At 50.3% G+C, this 19,168-nt stretch overlaps 8 protein-coding genes across 8 annotated transcripts; 3 read left to right on the top strand and 5 right to left on the bottom strand.

The window, feature by feature from the left end:
* Positions 1 to 1,787: 1,787 nt before the first annotated feature.
* Positions 1,788 to 2,698, bottom strand: N7446_009100 (Saf4/Yju2 family protein; the record flags this gene model as incomplete). The annotated part of the gene is made up of 2 exons (XM_058517845.1): positions 1,788 to 2,347; positions 2,407 to 2,698. 2 exons carry the CDS (start codon positions 2,696 to 2,698, stop codon positions 1,788 to 1,790), a joined length of 852 nt encoding a protein of 283 aa, XP_058368633.1.
* A 414-nt stretch (positions 2,699 to 3,112) lies between these two features.
* N7446_009099 (anaphase promoting complex subunit CDC16) lies at positions 3,113 to 5,483 on the top strand (the record flags this gene model as incomplete). The annotated part of the gene is made up of 2 exons (XM_058517844.1): positions 3,113 to 3,209; positions 3,271 to 5,483. 2 exons carry the CDS (start codon positions 3,113 to 3,115, stop codon positions 5,481 to 5,483), a joined length of 2,310 nt encoding a protein of 769 aa, XP_058368632.1.
* A 731-nt stretch (positions 5,484 to 6,214) lies between these two features.
* N7446_009098 (uncharacterized protein) lies at positions 6,215 to 7,731 on the top strand (the record flags this gene model as incomplete). The annotated part of the gene is made up of 2 exons (XM_058517843.1): positions 6,215 to 7,241; positions 7,295 to 7,731. 2 exons carry the CDS (start codon positions 6,215 to 6,217, stop codon positions 7,729 to 7,731), a joined length of 1,464 nt encoding a protein of 487 aa, XP_058368631.1.
* A 358-nt stretch (positions 7,732 to 8,089) lies between these two features.
* xanG (cytochrome P450 monooxygenase xanG) lies at positions 8,090 to 9,733 on the bottom strand (the record flags this gene model as incomplete). Its single annotated transcript, XM_058517842.1, has 3 exons — positions 8,090 to 8,152; positions 8,222 to 9,085; positions 9,152 to 9,733. The coding sequence occupies 3 exons, from the start codon at positions 9,731 to 9,733 to the stop codon at positions 8,090 to 8,092; spliced, it is 1,509 nt and encodes a 502-aa protein (XP_058368630.1).
* Positions 9,734 to 11,046: 1,313 nt separating this feature from the next.
* N7446_009096 (DUF4149 domain-containing protein) lies at positions 11,047 to 11,686 on the bottom strand (the record flags this gene model as incomplete). Its single annotated transcript, XM_058517841.1, has 3 exons — positions 11,047 to 11,216; positions 11,280 to 11,550; positions 11,600 to 11,686. 3 exons carry the CDS (start codon positions 11,684 to 11,686, stop codon positions 11,047 to 11,049), a joined length of 528 nt encoding a protein of 175 aa, XP_058368629.1.
* A 1,825-nt stretch (positions 11,687 to 13,511) lies between these two features.
* Positions 13,512 to 14,498, top strand: xanC (transcription factor xanC; the record flags this gene model as incomplete). Its single annotated transcript, XM_058517840.1, has 3 exons — positions 13,512 to 13,620; positions 13,674 to 14,135; positions 14,188 to 14,498. 3 exons carry the CDS (start codon positions 13,512 to 13,514, stop codon positions 14,496 to 14,498), a joined length of 882 nt encoding a protein of 293 aa, XP_058368628.1.
* A 552-nt stretch (positions 14,499 to 15,050) lies between these two features.
* On the bottom strand, positions 15,051 to 17,205 carry xanB (isocyanide synthase xanB; the record flags this gene model as incomplete). Its single annotated transcript, XM_058517839.1, has 2 exons — positions 15,051 to 16,573; positions 16,629 to 17,205. 2 exons carry the CDS (start codon positions 17,203 to 17,205, stop codon positions 15,051 to 15,053), a joined length of 2,100 nt encoding a protein of 699 aa, XP_058368627.1.
* Positions 17,206 to 18,372: 1,167 nt separating this feature from the next.
* Positions 18,373 to 19,077, bottom strand: xanA (isonitrile hydratase-like protein xanA; the record flags this gene model as incomplete). Its single annotated transcript, XM_058517838.1, has 1 exon — positions 18,373 to 19,077. One exon carries the CDS (start codon positions 19,075 to 19,077, stop codon positions 18,373 to 18,375), a length of 705 nt encoding a protein of 234 aa, XP_058368626.1.
* Between the last annotated feature and the right edge of the window lie 91 nt (positions 19,078 to 19,168).

The raw sequence follows: 19,168 nt of genomic DNA, 5'->3' as shown, positions 1-19,168 counted from the left end.
TTACTCGCTTCGCAGAGACCATTCTTCCGGCTCACATCCGCAAATCTTTCGAGGCGGATTTCGTCGTCAAGAAGCCTACCATGAACGAGTACATCCACAAGCTCCGGCGCTGGCGTGACAAATTCGAGGAGAAGCTCGATCGCCGCCCTCAGCAAGGGTTCCTCGAGAGCTACTCACCGCATCTCAGTGAATTCCGCTTCCTCAAGTTCGATGAGGTTGAGGTTCCTGGCCAGTACCTACTCCACAAGGACAAGAACCAGGACTTTGTCCGCATCGACCGTTTCCTTCCCGATGTGGACCTGGTCCGCGGCATTGGTGTCTGTCACCGCAGGTTGAAGATTCGAGGACACGACGGCAGTGTTCAAGCATTTGCTGTCCAACATCCCGCCGCCCGCCACTGCAGACGCGAGGAGCGCATTCTTCAATTGTTCCGGATCTTCAATGGCCTGCTCGCGAAGCGCAAGGAGAGTCGCCGCCGCAACTTGTACTTCCACTTGCCGCTCATGGTTCCACTGGCACCACACATTCGCTTGGTTCGCGATGATTCTTCATATATCTCTATGCAGGGTATCTACGAAGATTACTGCCGAAGAATGGGAATGAACAAGGATGAGCCAGTGCTCTTCACAATGGACAAGATGAGGTCATTGGCAGAGACAAAGCAGAACGTGAGTTTTCCAGCTACCCATGTTGAAACCCAAACTAATCATTCGCAGCGCTCGACTGATCAACAGCAGATTCTTCGCACGGAAATCCTTACCGCCATTCAAGACAAATGGGTCCCCAGTACTGTCATGTTGGAATACTTCCAGCAGACATACCCGAACTTCTCAGACTTCTGGCTCTTCCGTCGCCAATTCGCCTACCAATATGCGGCAGTGGCTTTCATGACCTATGTGATGCACATTGGCAACCGATATCCCAACAAGATTCTGGTATCTCGCTCGACTGGTGACATCTGGGGTGCCGAATTGATCCCCACTATCAACCCTGCCAAGGCGTTCTTCTACAACCCCGAGCAAGTACCCTTCCGCTTCACACCCAACATCCAAACCTTCCTGGGTCCCATTGCAACTGAGGGTGTCTTCGCCTGCGCAATGATGGCAATTGCCCGTTGCCTGACAGAGCCACGCCACGAACTGGAGCAACAGCTCAGCGTCTTCGTGCGCGACGAGATGATGTTCTGGGCTACCGCCCAACACCGCAGTCCCCTCCCAGTGGGACAACTGCGCGACCTGGTCTACAATAACAGCGAAATCATCGTCAACCGTGCTGTCAGTCTTGCCAGTCCGCCAGAGGGCAACCTGCCTGCAAATCAGACTACCATCGACCTGATCTCCAAGGCAGTCAACCCTCAGCACCTCGCTTCGTGCGATGCGTTGTGGATGCCGTATCTCTGAGCGGTTTGCTTGTTTCCGCCTTTGCCATTTGGCAAAGAGTTTCTTTATGCATGGCTATCGTGTGTTTTCTCAAGCGGGGGTTTTGTCTGGGATTTGCTTTTCTAAGCGTGGCGCTTCGAGGTGCGCGGCTTTGCTTCATGTTACAATGATTGTGATACCGATTTCTTTCTTGTTCTAATACTTATATGATGCCTTTGTTAGAAGTTCAGACTATTATTAGCTCTTAATGTATTCATTCGCTTAATTGCTTTCCAGTGCCGTAGATAGCTGTAGCATTGATATTGTAACTAGACTCGAACGCCCCAAAGTAATCCTGAATTCGTAATTGCGTAAATGCTACCCAAACTCCTGGTCAAAGGTTGAGTCGGCGAAGGTTTGTATTCGATTTTAAACCAGAGATGGCTTCTTCTTGATGCCCAGACTGTTAACACCGCCCTTCTTAGGCCGCTTAACTCTGGCAAAGGATGCCGAGGGAGGCGGCATAGCTGGAAGTGGTGTCGCTGCAGCCGATACCTTCGATTCAACCCCTGCAACAGGTGTATCCTCCTCATCGACAATGCGCTTAACCCTCTCGCCAGAAGAAGTCATGAACGCCTTGCGAGCAGCCTCCTCATCCTCTTTCTCTGCTCGAAGGGCCTCCTCATCAATACCCTCCCTCACAGTCTCCAAAGCAGCTTCCTCGCCGAGGGCCTCGTTGCGCTCTATGCGCGCATTCCGGGTACGGATCTCGTCCAGCGCATCCGCAATCTGCATTTCGCGCTTCGAGTCGAGCATCTTCTCTTCGAGCTCGGCCATCTTGTCGCGCTCCATCTGTTCTTGTTCTTCGCCTTGTTCGCGCTCCAGTCGGTCGAGTGTCTGTTCTTCGGTTTCGTTGTATTTCTCGTCTTTGGAGTCGCGCCATACTTCGAAGTTACGCTTTGCGCCGCGCTCGCATTCGTAGTCCATATCTAGTGAAAAGTGTTAGCATTTTGTGCTTTATGCAACCATAGTAGTGGTGTGAACTTACTCTTTGGATCTGTGCGGAAAGTGATCTCGCCGCTGCATCTTGTGCAGCGAATGTAGAACCTGTACATGGGAATCGATAGGTAGCGCTCCTCCAGTGTCTCCTTCCGGGCGTTGAACTTGCGACCTCGGTAGATGAACTCGCCGCAGTGAGTGCATTTCATCGAGAACGGTGCCATCAACCGAACGGTGATCACCTTCGGCCCGCTTTTGCGGAGGTGCTTTGGTGTCCGCCCGATCGCCGATGGATCGAAATCGGGCGGGTAGTACTTGGTGAGGACTTTTCGCTCAGCCATTTTGGTGAACTGATCTGTCGAGAAGTGGAGAAGTGAAGACGAGGGTGAGCAGGTGAAGCGTATTGAGTGGCGTTGATAACGAAAGCTTCGGAGATCAAATAGGGTCACGTGTATCATCAGTCACGTGTATGTAGATGAGGCAGGACCATTTGCAGCTCTTCCAAGCTTTGTCTGTTATTTATCCCTCAGGCGAATGGCATGAACGAGAATTGAACTCCTCAGACCTCTACTGCGCAGTACATGATATCTCTATGCTTCCATGCCAGCATCGCCTCGCACGGACCATTGTTTAGTTCAAAATAAAAGGACCCGCTCATGCACCAAGTTGCCCGCAGCTAGCATTTGCTCTATTCTCCGATCTCCATGCCTGATACCTCTCTTGGTTCTCGGTTACTGTGCGTCTGACCTTTCGCAATGGAAAGGTTCTTGCGCTCCTGGCGACAGGACGCCTTGAACCGTGGCCAGCATGATTCCGCAATCTACATCGGCGACAAAGTCCTGGCGCTCACCAGTAAGCATTGAGAGGCTCGGTGATACAAGTTCTAGGAAGGCATGCTAACTCTCAGCAAAAGACAGTGACTCTGACGCGTTCTGGCTCGCCCAAGTTCATTTCTCTAACAACAATTTCACGCGCGCCTTAGCCCTCCTCTCCCGCAAGGATCTCGTTTCTCGAAGCACCGCCTGCCGTTACCTCGCTGCTCATTGCTATATTAAACAAAACCAGTTCGATCAGGCTCTTTCCATCCTTGGTGAACATAACCCCACCGACCTAATCCGCAACAATCACACCAGGCGCAAGATCCAACACATCAACAACCAAAGCCATGTTACATTGCGCAATGGGAAGACTGCCACACCGCGCGGTGAGCGGGCTGAGGAGCGTGAGAGAGACGAGGCCAACAATGTGCGATTTGAGGCCGCTATGTGTTACTTACGGGGGCTCTGCTTCTCCAAGCAGAATGCGTTTGACCGTGCCCGGGACTGTTACAAGGATGCCGTGCGGATTGACGTTCAATGCTTCGAGGCATTTGACCAACTCATGAAGAACTCACTGATGTCTCCTACGGAAGAATTGGAATTCTTAGAGTCGCTCGACTTTGATTCAGTCTCATCTCCCGACCCCATGATGGCGCAAGAAGCCGCCCACTTTACCAAGATGCTTTACACCACCCGTCTCTCAAAATACTCGTCTCCCACTATCCTCTCCGACGCCACCGAAACGCTCTCCACACACTATAATCTTGCAGAGAACCCGGACATTCTTCTCTCCCGTGCTGAAGCTCTGTACACACAGTGCCGTTTCCCAGAAGCTCTGGAATTGACCTCTTCCATTCTCTCTACCTCGCAATCGCCTGACTTGACAACCACAACTACTAGTATACCTGCTCAGAACAACCTTGGTCATGCGCCCGCCATTTACCCGCTCCATCTGGCCTGTCTGTACGAAACCGGTGCTACAAACGCTCTCTTCCTGTTGTCTCATATGCTTGCGGATCATTCACCGGAAGAGCCCTACACGTACTTGGCCATTGGAGTATATTATTTATCAGTATCCAAGGTTGCGGAGGCACGACGCTTCTTCTCCAAGGCCTCATTACTAGATCCACATTCGGCCCCGGCTTGGATCGGCTTCGCACATACATTTGCTGCAGAGGGCGAACACGACCAGGCGATAGCAGCTTACAGCACTGCTGCCCGGCTCTTCCAGGGCAGCCATCTCCCCCAGCTCTTCCTGGGTATGCAGCATCTCGCTTTGAACAACATGGCCCTTGCACACGAGTATCTCTCGGCCGCTTATGCCATGTCGACAGGAGCGAAGCTTGGGTCGGTTCCAAAGATCTCAAGTATTTCCGCCGTCGGCGGGGACCCACTCGTCCTCAATGAGCTCGGCGTCGTCCATTATCACCTGTCCTATCTCGAAAAGGCTGTCGAGTATTTCCAGCAAGCGCTGGCGCTGGCTGCTTCTCTTCACTGTGAACCCAGCGCTTGGGTTGCTACACGTGCCAACCTGGGACACTCATTCCGTCGGCTAAACCTTCTTCCCGAGGCCCTCAGCGAGTATGATGAATGTCTTCGCGTGGGTGCGGGAGGTAGCAGCATGGGCTACTCACCATTCTTAGGCGGTGGTCCTAGCGGATCTGCTGCCGTTTCTACGGCATCTGGTGTCGGGGGCTACGAAGATCGGGGGTTGACTGGTTCTCTCCATACATCTCGTGGGCTTGTGCTCCTGCAGCTGGGACGCACCACCGAGGCAGTGACTGCCTTGCATGAAGCCGTACGTGTACTCGGGGCTAGTGGGGGAGGTGATGCGGCGGGTGGTGCAGGCGTGGCAGGCACTCTGCTATCCCGCGCACTCGAACTTTGGGCGCTCGAAGGGCGACAGCAGGGTCGCCAGACTTTTGAAGAGGACTTCCGCGTGGCATGCACCCCTGTTCAGGTCAACCCAACCAAGCGACGAGGTTCCAACCGGTCTCGCGAACTCAAGGGCAAAGAGCAAACTGCACAAGAGGGAATGTCTCGACGACGTGTGCGCCAGGAGCCCGTGGTAGAAGAATGGACGGACGAGGTGGCACACGCTACGCCTCAGACCGAAGAAGATAATGTTGAAATGGATCTAGATGACGCCGCTGATGGACTGCTACGACGTGCCCTGGGCCGCGTACGACCAAGCCGACAACGTCGCGCAGCCGTCCCCGCCACGCCAGAGATGGATACCGAAACACCTGCCCCATCAGGGAGTCGCAGTCGGGGGATACGACATGGACGAAGCCACTCCCGACAGTGATTGGATCCTCGGCGAAAACTTTTTTGTTTTGTTCTGTTATTTTCCATGCATTGTAGCGGGCGTTTCTTCGGGGAACAAGTTGGCGCGACAGGGGTTGGAATTGGCCTTCTCACACTACTCACAGTTGATACTCTAGCTAGGGCATTGTTAGCGTCTCAAACGCATCACTCTTACCAGAACTCGCACATTTGACTGGATGGATTCCACAGTCCACTTTGCCGCAGCATGGATCAAATCACGTTCGGCCTAACTTGGATTTAGCCCCAATACGTTGGGGGCTATTTTCTCATGTGGCGCCCTAGTGTCTCACAGGAATGCAAGCGAGGCATCAAGGGCAGTAAAATATTATTCTGAGATCCCGTACTGTCGCACTTTCACACTTTCATAGGTGATATACAGTAGTTATACTCGTACTCAAAGTTGTATAGTTGTACAGCCAGTGCAGGAGGTTGGAATAAAGATTAGTCATTTAGAGAAAAAAAGGGTCCACGGTTAAGCCGCCGCCTCCCCCTGATTCCTTTTTAGGTTGTCTTGGCATCCATGGACATTTCTTATGCTTGAATTGTAGAGGGGATTATCGATAGAGATATTATAGTTGGAGTTGGAAACTATCGTGAATCTCTGTCTTCGATACCCTCAACCCAACGTCCACCACAACCTCGCCCCCAAAATCCAGAGATGATGCACCAAGACCCACAGGTCTCGGGCAAGGCTCGCCAATCCGCGGGCACATGGGGCGATCTCGCGGGAGCTTTGCCCGCGGATTTCACACGCCTCTCCTTTCCTCTTCAACCATCGGCGTGATGGCGGCCTCCACCCTCTTCCACCCGCGACGCGGTCTGTCGCTGCTATGCATAATAGCGACACTCAGCTTCGGCGTCATCTTCATGCTCTGGTATGGCATGAACTCCGACCGAGACTATATCCACCCGATTCTTACGCAACTGATCCCCGCTGGCCACTGCGCCTGCCAAACCTCCACCACCTTCCAATGCTCGACCTGCCTCTCCTGTCCTGAAACAGGCCTCCAGCACGACGATACTGCCCCCGGGTGGACATTCGAATACGCTCGCGACGGTCGCAATGAAGCCCTCGACAAGGAGCAGTGTAAGGCCGCTTTCCCCGGGTTGTTCGAAGACATTGCACGCGGTGGCAAATTTTGGTCGCAGCATGGTGGCTTGTCCACTGCGGAACTCGATACCATTCCTGTTCAACAGGGGATGGCGCGTGCGTTTATCTCCAATGGCGAATTATACGTGGTGGCCGCGCGGTCGAAGGGCGAGGATCACCGACGAAAGATTTTGGGGACTTTGAGTTCGATTCATCGTGCGCTGGCCGCCGACCCGGAACGAGCTTCTCGACGCGACATTGAATTTGTTTTTTCTGTTGAGGATAAGGTGGAGGATGTGACCAACCCCGATTGGCCTGTTTGGGTGTTTTCGCGCACGCCTAATGAAGAAGGTGTCTGGCTGATGCCCGACTTCAGTTTCTGGGCTTGGGATAACCCGAACAACTATATGGGTCCCTACGACCAAGTCGTGGACCGAATTAAACGGTTGGATATTCCGTGGGCAGAGAAGAAGCCCCAGTTGGTCTGGCGGGGCAAGCCAAGTTTCGCGCCGAAATTGCGACGCGCGTTGATGGAGGCCGCTAGAGGCAAACCATGGGGCGATGTCAAGCAGGTCGATTGGTCCACCGGTGAGAATGTGCTCAAGATGGAGGATCACTGCCACTATATGTTCATTGCGCACGTTGAAGGTGAGTTTGGCCGACGCGTGGATTTAGGCAGCAGCTGACTCTTGACTTTCCAGGTCGCTCCTATTCGGCTTCGTTGAAGTACCGACAGGCTTGTAACTCGGTCATTGTCGCACACAAGCTTCAGTTCATTCAGCACCACCATTACCTCCTGGTGGCAGATGGACCCAACCAAAACTATGTCGAGGTTGAGCGTGATTTCAGCGATTTGGCGGATAAGATCGAGCCTCTGGTCAACGATACCGAGCGCGCTCGACTCATCGCTAATAACAGTGTCACCACTTTCCGCGAGCGGTACCTTACCTCGGCCGCTGAAGCGTGTTACTGGCGGTCCCTGCTAGACGGGTATGCTGGCGTGTGGAACAGCACCGTCGAACAGTGGTCTGAAAGCACGCAGCGTGAACGAGGACTGCGATACGAGTCTTTTGTGCTTTTGGAGAGCCCAAAGATGTTCCAGTTCGATGCCTCTGCCACCCAGGATTGGCAAGGCTGAGGTGCCGAAACCGAAAAGAATACGGATAAAATAATTGTTAATACCCCATGCCCGTGAAGTTGGGACAGCGTCAAGTGATTTTGGAGGCGACAAGGGTCGCCTTTGCCCTTTCTTTATGTGATACCACGAGAACGATCTTCTTAGACGAATACATATCCTTTGCATACCCTGTTTTGATCTATATGAATTGCAACTCTGAGCTATTTGATATGCTCCCTCTCTATTCCGCTAATCTGTTTTCCAGGTGACCATTCTAACACAGCTAAAAGATATTTCCAACTCCTAGGCCAGTGGCCCCATTTTCAAACCGACCGGCTCCTGTAACCTTCAGTCCCAGGCAACCACCCCGTCCGAGCATTTAAGCCGAGGCCTCCAACTCAGTCAGGATAACTCGACAACCCAGCGGAGCCAGAATCCCACCCTTATACAAGTCAGCATCATCCAACCCAAACATATATCACAGAGCCAGAAAAAGAAAACCTGCACCTACCGGCGTCATCTTCAACTGATACGCAGGATCAATCACCCACCTCACCTTCTCCAACAACACAAACAAAAAGATCTTAATCTGCAACAACGCAAACCCCTGTCCAAGACACTTCCGCTTGTGCGCATTAAATGGAATATACGTCCCACGCACCGTCTCCCTCCGAAACCGCCCCTGCATCTCCTCAACCGTCTCCCCCCACCGCTCAGGTCGGAACTCGCGCGCATCTTCTCCCCAAACTACCGGGTTACTATGCACTGCCCATGCATTCCATCCCACAAAGGTGCCTTTTGGGATAGGTAGTTCGCCGCCTAACATGGCATTTTGTAATGCTACCCGATTGATGAGTTGGCATACTGGCGGGAAGAGACGGAGGAGTTCGAGGACTACGGCTGTAAGGTAGGGAAGTTTGTTGATAATCTCCTGCGAGGGATCTGGATGTGTACCCGCTGTAGCGAGGACCTCGTCTCTCAGACGGGATTGGATATCGACTCGCACGCCCAATTGCCAGAACATACTATTAACTAGTTGTTGCGTGTTTTCATGTGCTGTTAGGAATGTTATCTTAAGATTATTGCGGAATTGTTTCTCCGTTATGCGGCTGGTTTTGTAGGCCTCGCCTAGCATGTGAGAGACCAGTTTTTCCGATTTGGACTTTTGGGTGCGGTACTCTAGCATGTCCATCACCATTGCGTATAGACGGTTGTCAAACTCGTGCATTATTTCGTAGGCGCGTTTGCGGGATCGGAGGAGCCAGGGGAAGTGGTCCAGGTCTGGAAAGCTGAAGTACATTGGTTTGAAGAGGGTGGCTTTTATTATGGATTGGAGGGCTTCGATCCGGACATGGCCAGTTGGTTGGCCGAGACTCTGTACCGTGCTTAGTTGAGTATATGTATATTGGTATAGAACTTGAAATATGGGAAGACGGCATACCTTAAACTCCAAGTCCAGGAAATTCTCCCCCATAACATCAACCGCCCACTTCTGCACATCAGCGTTAACCAAGATCCCCTTACCCTCCCCAACATCCCGTTGCAATGCAATGAGAATATCAACCAACCTCCTCGACTGCCTCAGCAATGAAGATGTCTCGAAAACCTTCTTCTGCAGACCTGGTTTCATAATCGACGTAAAAAGCCTCCAGTTCTCATGGGCATTGATAATATTATCACCGACAAGCGTAGCAATAACCGAATGCGGAATCTTTTTCTGACTCCCAGCTTTCGCATATAACTGATCATTCCGAAACATATCCGTCAACCAGTCCGGCCGGGAAACGAGAACACTCCATCGTCCCGCGAACCAGACTAGGACTGCGCCGTGTTTCTCAAGTGGAGCTCGGAACCAGCGTTCGTAGATCTCGTCTTGGCCCATTGAGGACCAGAGGCCTAGGATTGAGACGTAGATTGGGATTTTGGGGAGGTTGGGGATGGTATTTGGGGTGTGGAGGTACCATGCTAGGAAGAGGACGGGTGGGAGGAGGATTGTTAGAGGGATTAGGAGTATTGGTAGCATCTCGGTAGATGTATGGAGTTTGAGTCGGAAACTAGGGAGGAAGATAGGTGGAAGAAGGGACAGCCGGGGTGATATGGTTTTGTTATGCTGGAAAACTTGTAGCGGAGTGTTTTGGTGTGCCCCAATGCACCTGGTGTCAGCGGAAGTCAACATGCCTTTGCTGAGGTCACTCATGTCCGACGTGGCGGGATTCAGCGGCTTAGTAGGTGCAAGGAGCCACGTGGGTTTTGCTTAGGATGGGGGTTTCAGATATAATCCGGAGGTGAGGTGCTCGTGTTGAGCGTAGCGCAGAGGTAAAGCCTCGTTATGTAGAAAGCCACGATCTCCATCACAAACTGCAAGTGCCCGGGTTTGAAGCTCTGGACTTCACTACCACATACTGTTGACATATTTGGAGTAATGAAATGGGCTGACAAGTGTTTGTACAAACACAGTGGAGGACTGATAGTCTTGACCATACCCTGTTCTGAGTAGGCTATAATCCAGTGATTGACAGACTATTCCAGGATGACGGCTGTGTAGTCCATTGGTCCGGTCTTGTCATTCACTCAGACTGCCGTTTGATCTCTTAGCCGTATCGTCGTGGGCGATGACTTTTTGTCAGAAAGTGGCTCGCTCGAGGTTGACGCGTCGTTTCCTGGCGATGTCACGATATCTTTTTCCTTCTGCTTTTCTTAATGACTGACCCCATTAACCGCCGGATAACCTTTGTTTATCTTCCTGGTAGTAGCCGCTGCAGGCACCGCATCCCCTTCCATCCCTCAATCTAGGGTATCCGGCATAGCACGCCAGTTGAAGCTATATTCGATCCACGTACCATGTTCTCGATTACCAGGGAGTCTGTTGTGGAGGTCTTTTGCTCCTGCGAGCTCACTGTATTACTTCTTCTGGGCAGTTTGAGCAAGCAGTGTGCCCTGGGATGCAGCAACCAGGCAAAGATCTTCAGTTTTGCAGGTTGTTACAATCCATGCCTTTGGACAGCCGACTTTTGGGCTGAGTGAGTGGTGAGGTCTTCACTGGTTATTCTTGCTGGCGTCATTACATACGACTTTGCCATGCCTTGACATCAGGCGTTCCATTTCGGCTGTGGCCGTCCCAGCGCTGTGAAGATTGAAGGGCTATGCTACAGCTCCTACAGCTCCGTAAGTAGAGAAAGTAATATCATTGGTTAATATGCAGATAGCTAGCCCGGGTCTCCTTTAAAATTGAGCTGAGATGTTTAACGCGAGAATGAAGGACCAAATGCCTGACAAACAGTCCTAGTCGTACCCTTTCTTGTATCCTTGAGGACCTAGTCACTATGGGTTATGTGCCTAGAGTCCTGTTGTAAGAGTGGACGATAAAGAAAACCCATAGACAACCGTGGCGATCATAGCAATAGCGTTTAAATGAATGACCATCGCGTGGTTTCGCGAGAAATTGCGATTAGCCCGGTCCACCTTGGACCCATTGGAGTTGGAGTCGGAATGTGTATTCTCGCTCTCTGGAGGGCAAGAAGCAATTAGTCACCATGTATCAACAGCAAACATATTCTAGCCATACGTACCATGCAGTGCCCTTCTTACCAACGCGGCAGTCGTCGTCTTCGGGCCGTACACGAGCCAATTCAGACAGCCCATCAATCCAACTACTGCGAGAGACCCAGCGCTCCAAGGATTTTTCAAAAGTGACAGGATACTGTATGGCGGGCAGGTCGCTGCCGTCAGGGCTGTCAGGCCAACCTGGGTGCCAAAGTAGACGGGGAAAAGTCGTTTTTGGAGTACGATGAATTCTTTCATCGGAAGGACCTGAAAGCAGATCTTTGTGTTGACAAAACTCTACCCACGAGGTTAGTTCGGCATTATGCTGAGGGAAGGGGTATCCTACCTGGTACAGCTCTGTTCCGAGCAGAGCACCATAGCCGAGGAGGTGATATGGTAGGAGGTTTCCTACTGTGCTCAGGAGGGAATCCATTTTGCCAAAGTCTTTTGTACCGGGATCTTGAATGGTATGGCAGGAGTTGCAACTCAAGAGAGAGAATGATGGTTGGAGGTGAGTGTAGGTTGAAGTGGTACTTTGTAGCCTAGCTATGAGGAATTCTTGGCAGCTTACTGGCTTGGGCACTAGCAAGGCAAACCTTGCAGATATAAGGTATGACTGGTCGTTGAAATTGCATCTAAGGTTTGCTTAGACTGCGCAAAACATCATGTTTGATTGGTTGGGGTGAGTGTTGTATGATGAGCCCGCAACTTCAACAACCCGAAGTGTGGTATACTGCCATATTTCCAATATGGAATTAAGAGGCAGCACAATATACCAATGTCTTGGCTTTATACCCCTTTTGAGTATAGAAAGACTGAAATGATGCTTCAAACCGACATTGGACATGTTACTTCAAGGCAATCAACATCCCTCTAGAGCATTACAGTTACACAAAGGTGACATTCCAAAGCTCACACCGCTAGCAAATAAATACAATCTTCCGAGTTCCTACAGCTGGATCTCACATGCATACATTTCAAGTGAGTGGGCGGTCGTTGAAACACCACATGGCAGCGTCCTATGGCTATTCGAGATTTTTTGGAGTGCGCGGGGAGTTGCTAATCCGAGGATGAATTTAAGTTGAGATGCGAATTCTATATTACCGATGACACTACTGTATGCATCACTCTCTGAGGGGGTTTAGGATATGTCCAACGCCATAGTTCGGTATATTGAACCCATTCGGCTATTCATGTAACCTTCCTAACCAGAACCGAGAAATGAGAGAAACACAAGACACTTGGGTCAAATCCGGAGTATATTCAGTGTTAATTCTTTATTCTAGCCATATCAAGTGGCCAACCCCCGACGTGTCTCTTATTTTTAGACTTCAGATTGGGCCAAGTTGTACCGGCCCCAAAGTTGAGTTCTTGTAAGCACAGCCTGGTTTCCCTGTTCTATCCTGGGACTGTGGTGAGCTGCTCAGGTGGGAAGAATGCCAATAAAAGATCATCACTGAGCCTCCGCATGAATACAAGATCCAGGATCAATCAGTGTTGCGTTGCCACGTGGATCCTAAGCCTACCAGGGAGAATGAGTTGACATCGGAGATGTCCGAGACTACCAAATGATACTTTTTGCGCCACAGGTTGGTTCTAAGGTATAGTTAGGTGTAATTGTTCACTCAAAGTAGTAAGATGTGTAGGTAGGTTTTCTCGACCAAAAGGTAGTACAGCCAAGAGCTCCAAGCAAGGTTACAGGACTCGGATAGAAGACTTTCGACCGCTAGGACACAGATCAAAAGCGAGGGTTTCATGAGCTATTCCAGGCTACTGGAACGGAGGAACGAGAGACGGAAGAATTCCAGGCAGCGCCATGTTTATGAACACATTCGGACCCGGGATAGCCTCGGACAGCACCTTCTCGTACAACCAAGCCCTAAACCTTCTGACACGTTGTCCAAGATCCCTACACAAACCCACGCTGAAATGGTAAGCCAGCTGAAAATGGCATGCGACATGGTAGGCCCCAGGGCGTCACGCGGCTGAGATCGAGAATGATCTATCACCAGTCGTTTTCGAACCGAGTCTCTGGCGGCGATCTGTTGCACGGGCTGCGTGACACGTTAAGATCGACTGTGATTGCTCGTGGGTGCACGTCCTTTATAAAGAAAAGGCGGCAATGGCCATTTAGGGGTTAAGTTTCCGAGGTTGACGACGGAAAGCCTGTTTCGGGTCTTCTATATGAGATATGCAATATCCCCAAGCACGTCAACACCCGCAAAAGCAATTACACGACTGGATATATTGCTTGCAAAATGAAGATGGAGCATAATCCTGCAACTCCCAAGGAGGAGATTCCCAGCCAGCTGCAGGATCCCCTGGAGAGGAGAAGGTTGCAGAACCGCCTTTCTCAAAGAAATCACCGTAAGATTTTCCCTCAATAATATGTCTGGAAGTCCCAAGATAACAATATCTAGGTCGCAAAATCAGAGATCGAATTGCAAAGCTCCAAGAGCGCGTCATTGCTAATGAACTCAGAGCAGCAGCAGCCAGCGGCTTGGATCAGCAATATATACCGTCACCTTTGCCACACAACACACACACAGCGCTATCCGAAAATGATCTTGGGTTTATTTCCCGAGGTGTTTCTCCCCTAGGAATAGAGCCATCCACGCCTTTCATGCCGTCATACCCCATTCTCTCATCCACTTCGTGGCCGAGTGATTTCAACGCCTTCCCCACAGCTGGCTATCATGGAGAATTGCCACCCTATCTTGGAGGAGGAATCTTGACCCATTCAAATGGGATGCCATCGTCCACTACAGCTGGTCTGGGTGAAGATACATACCGAGATACTATTCTACCCACTGGAGAGGCCTTGCCGCCAGATTCATTACTTGCACTGCAGGAAAACCAGCCTTCTTACTATGTTGCAACTGGTGAGCGTGGATCTATCGAAGCGGTATATTGAATCAAATATTGACTAATCAGCAGAGGCCGCGCTCCCCCAAATTCTCCAGGTTATCAACACCACGTCACCTCAGTCAAAGGTAATTGTCTTGGTTCCTCCAACGTCTCCGGCATCCGCATGTATACCATCTTTTCCGCCATCAAACTCATACACTAGATTTGAAAATCCTGCTACGGTGGCGCAACAAACTCCGCCCAGACTGACTTGTCTTTGCCACCCTCAGAACATACATTATAGGTCTTGGATGGATGCGGGATCATACATGCAAGAATGTCCTATACATAAGTTTTCGAATTCCTCGGCAGGGGGTTTTCCTGTTAGAATGCTGTAAGGGTTTCCGGCTCGGTATCATGATAGAGATATTATATCATCGGAAACGAACTGTAATTAAATAAATGGCATGCGCATCTTTCATTAATGGCTTGAGTGACATGAAGAACAGTCAGAAATGTAAGGTTGTCCTATATCTTGAACGTAATAGTTATTTAGATCAAGTCTGATTGGAGTGGGAATATTAACGATGTGGAGCTTTCCTCTAATGAGACCCAGGGATTAATATACAAGAAATAGATTTAACTAAGTGGTCTTCCTTTCACATAATACTCGAGTAAAACTTTGTGAATTGCATATCTTGACTAGCATACGAGACAGCGGTTAGTTAGTACATGGGGCGCACAGTCAAATTATTAACCATGAATGAGTTCTGAGACATGAAAATCAGAGTCTAATTCAGATTCCTTTAAAGTTTGTTTATAATTTCTTCGGTATAGTTCACAATTTGGATCTAAACAAGCTGGACATGTGAACACAAACGAGTGGCAACCACAAACCGAAAAGAAAACGACAGTATATCATCCAAAGCAACGCAAATGATGGAAGATATCTAATCACAGTGAATACGCCACAACTCGCGATTACAGTTACTGATATACCCAGTTCGGGTATGCAGCATAGCTGTATTGTCGCTGACCAGCAGATCACCCTTCTCCCACCCGAACCGTAGGCACACACGATAGTCATACGTGATACGATCCACGACTTGGACCAGACTGTTGTCATCGTTCTCTATTGTAACGTCGCATGTAGAGAATTTGGTCTTTGTCTCGTCCCATGGCTGATGCCATCGCAGGCATGGTGAACCAGACACAGGGTGCTTCACAATCAGCTTCAAACTCTTAAGCTTCGCATCCCAGAACCCATTGTTATCCATAGCCCAGGTGGTCTTTTCGAGGCGTTCAGCTGACCATGGCAGAGGCAGATACCGGAAGAAAAGGCGTGAACTTGTGAACAGGGTGTATCCATTGCCCTTGGGCGCTGTAGCTGGGCAAGTAAAGAATTGGTAACCTGGCGGGCGCTGGATTTTCTTCTTCTCGCCTGTTTCAGGATCGGTGATCTCCTCAAACTTGAACATACCGTCAAAGTGCATTGGCATGGCCTCGTTGGAGGTGACGTTGTTGCCCATCTTGTCTGAGCGGCCAACGTCGCGGACCTTTTGGATGATACCAAAGCTCCATGGGAGGATGGTGCCCAGCTCCGATGCCTTCTGGACGTAGTACTCTTCCTCCAGGGTCTCTGCAAATCCTCGGAGGATGATTGGAGACATACTGTTGGAGAGCTGCCGGACCTTTTGCATAGGAATGGAACGAATAGATGGCCGTGCGTTCACGTTGTCGATGTCAGCGGGGCGAATGACGAGTCCACATGGATATAGATGCTCGAACTTGACCGACAGGCCATCCGCAGTCCAGTCAAAGAGCTGCGACTTTTCACGGAAATAATATGGCTGTCCGTTCTTATATACCACGTCGTGGGTTTCTCTTACATCCTCGGCATGGACGGTGCGATATGAACCATCGAGGCCAACCGCCACAGAAGCATGCCAAGGCGTGTGCCCGAGAACGCCACGAAGCTGTGGAACCAGTGAGACAGAAAGCTTCTTCTGGCCAGCAGACTCGTGGATGGAAAGTCGCACGTAATCCTTGCGGTTGGCTTTAATAGCCGCTGCGAACATTTTACCGCGAATGATCATCTGTCGCGCTGTCTTCGCAATCTGCGTCTGTCGAGCGCGCTTGGACGCAAACTTGCTCTCGTCTTGATGAGCAAGATCCTTGGTGAGGAACTTGATGTAGCCACGATATGTTAAACATGTGTCGTTGTCGGTTTTGATGGCCACGTCCGCGTCAAATGTCGGATCGCCGAAGGCATACATCAGCTCTCGGCGGAGACAACTGGCATGGGCTAGATAAAAAGCCTTTGCATCCTCTGGGGTTGATGTTGGGAACCAAGGATGCTCAAGAAGCTCGAAGAGCCGAATAAACTTGACATGATGGAGCTCTTTTTCGGCGGCCATCTTGCGCAGCGTCTCTCCATAGTCCCAAACGGTTTCATCCGGGACGCCGAGAATATCTAGTGGGGTATCAGTACCAATAAGAATCAAGACATTAAGATTGCTTTAACTTACCGTTGTACACAAGTCCATCTGAACTGATGTGTACATGGGCGCCGGGCTCATATACATCGGCGATGTTCTGGCACAATCCATTCAAATGAGAAAGTGCCAGCTCCTCACCAAAGTCGGGCATGTTGCCCAAGACTTTATCGCGTGCATTCGGGGACTTGAACGGGAAAGCAGGCAGGATCATGCGAATAGGCTCCTGTTTCTCGATTTGGGCCAGGACAATAGGAACGAACGAATCGAAGCCTTTCCAGGAAACGCCCGATTTTTCGAAATCGACTCCATAGCTTTCGATAATCTTCAGAACTTCCATGGCCATTTTTTGATCTTTAGACAACGTGTCTGAATCTGACGGGACGATGGGGTCTTTGGGCACATTTTGTTCCAGTAGTGTAGGCCCGTTCCCGTTTGCGGTTATGGCAAAGTGATCGTCGCTGTCAGGCTTGGAAGATACCACCTCTACGGTATCAACAAAGATCTCCTGATTGGCCTTATCGTCTGTGAAATGGGTAATTCCATTCTCTGTGAGTCTGGGGAGGAACGTGGTGGAGACAATATCCGCAAGGGGTGCCAAAGAAACCATGGTGACTTGAAGTACAACGTGCGTTCCCACTGGAGATATCTGGAACTGACACTATTTTACCCGAGGGTGTCAAAAGAGAAGATCTTTGATTTGATAAGTAGTTGAAGTGTTTCTTTTTGGATTCGGAGAGACAAAGATATCTCTTCAGTCCGAGCCACATGGTAATATATACCTCCCATCTGCGGAGATATGGCCGTTGAGCAGCAGCTTGAACAGCCCAGCTCTCGTGTCGATGACTGTGGCCCTGATGCGGACTCAGCCTTTAGGACTGAGGCTGAACCTAGGACATCCCAGGCATGAACGCTAATTGATCTGTACAACTTTGAGGGTGTGTTGTCTCCACTCCATTTTGTCTTCAGGATGAGTTAGGTGTCGGGCGGAACTGCAAAACAGGCACACCCTGCTTGAAACTGAACAGAAAAAGAGATTTTGCTGAGCCGAGAGGCTGAGAATGGAAAACATTGATGTGATATCGTGCGGAAAGTGTCACCAAAGCTCGTGTAGAGCCGCCCTGGATGGGTGGCTTAAACGATATTCCCAGACACAGGCCAACGGTGCCTTGTGTTTTTATCGTATTTGATGACTAGGCATGCGTCTTTTTCTGAAACTTGTTGGTCATGCAGAATGCTTAGCCTATACATCTTTGTCAATGATGTCTTTGTAGGGCTCGGGGTGAGCGGCCATGTACCTTGGACCAGGAGGAAATGAAGGCAATGTCTTCGGGACGTTGCACATGACGACCATTTCAAACGAGTGTAACATATTGTAGGCTGAGCTTCATGTCCCCTATCGGTCAAAAGAATACTCGGTCTGGCTGAAGGTGTGGAGATGCCGACGGGTTAAGTCCAAAAATGGAAGTTGGCCGCCAAAGTCTCGATAGAGCCCGACAGTGTGGTGCATATTTTGCAGATTTGGGCTGTGAAACTATGTATTTTGGTTGCTTTCATTGGGCGAACAGTCGAAGAAGGATTTCCTACTGCGTGACATACGTTGAACTCGGGGATCGCGCAATCAAGTATAGAATATCGCCTATTGTCTCTCCAAGGCAAATTACACTTATCTGTACATAGCTGTCAGATGCTACTGGAGACCTGGTACCGTAATAAACTTGTATCTCGTATTTTTCTAAAGACTGACTTTCGTACTTTGTCTTACTGAAGCCTCAACTCATACACTAAACTCACGCCAGTCATACTCCATGACTCGAACCACAAAATTAGCCATCTCAGCCGTAGTCAATTCGCGAACGATGTGGCAAGTGGCGTCTAAACCCGAGCTTATCCCACCGGCCGTAATGAGCCTAACACTACCACCCCTCAGCAAACCACCATCAATATAGCGCTTATGCACGACATTAGTCGCTGCGGCCTCCGCATCATTTGACCGAGCGCATATCTCCCGGAGTCTGTCAAGTCCGCGGTGGTGGGTTGTCACAGTCATTCCGGTAATAACACCGGCAGCACCAAGTAAGAACGCACCGGTGCAAACCGAAAACAGAATTCTGGTGCCTGATGAGCTCTGGGGAAGGGCCGCAAATTTGCGGATCAGATCCAGCTCCGGTACGTTGTCACCGAGAAGCGGCTCTAAAATCGAAGATGGTCCACCCGGAACAATCAGGATGTCAAATTCTGAGACTTGCTCGAGGGCTTCGGGCAGGAGGATATCCGCGTGAACTGTTAGTGAGCCTGCTGCTCGGTTGACTGGGCTGCGGGCGATAGTCTTGATGTCGAACATCCTGTCCGGGTTGTCGGGATTGCGGTTGTGCGAGACATGAGAGAGTACTTCCATTGGACCGGCAAAGTCGAGGATATCTGCGCCTTGAAACAGCAGCACCCCGACCTTGTAGTATTGATTTGGTGGTACAGATGACATGTTCCACGTGCTGGTACAAATCACGAACTGATCTCGCGGGATAGAGTGAAGGCTTTGTTGAAAGGGTGCTGAAAGGAATGAATGAGAACAG

The sequence above is a fragment of the Penicillium canescens genome (genome assembly GCF_028828765.1).
Source record: "Penicillium canescens strain IBT 15451 chromosome Unknown utg000006l_segment0_segment0, whole genome shotgun sequence".
NCBI classification, from domain to species: domain Eukaryota; kingdom Fungi; phylum Ascomycota; class Eurotiomycetes; order Eurotiales; family Aspergillaceae; genus Penicillium; species Penicillium canescens.
The sequence above is the reverse complement of the archived record's forward strand: the minus strand, read 5'-3'. Positions and strand labels throughout refer to the sequence as shown.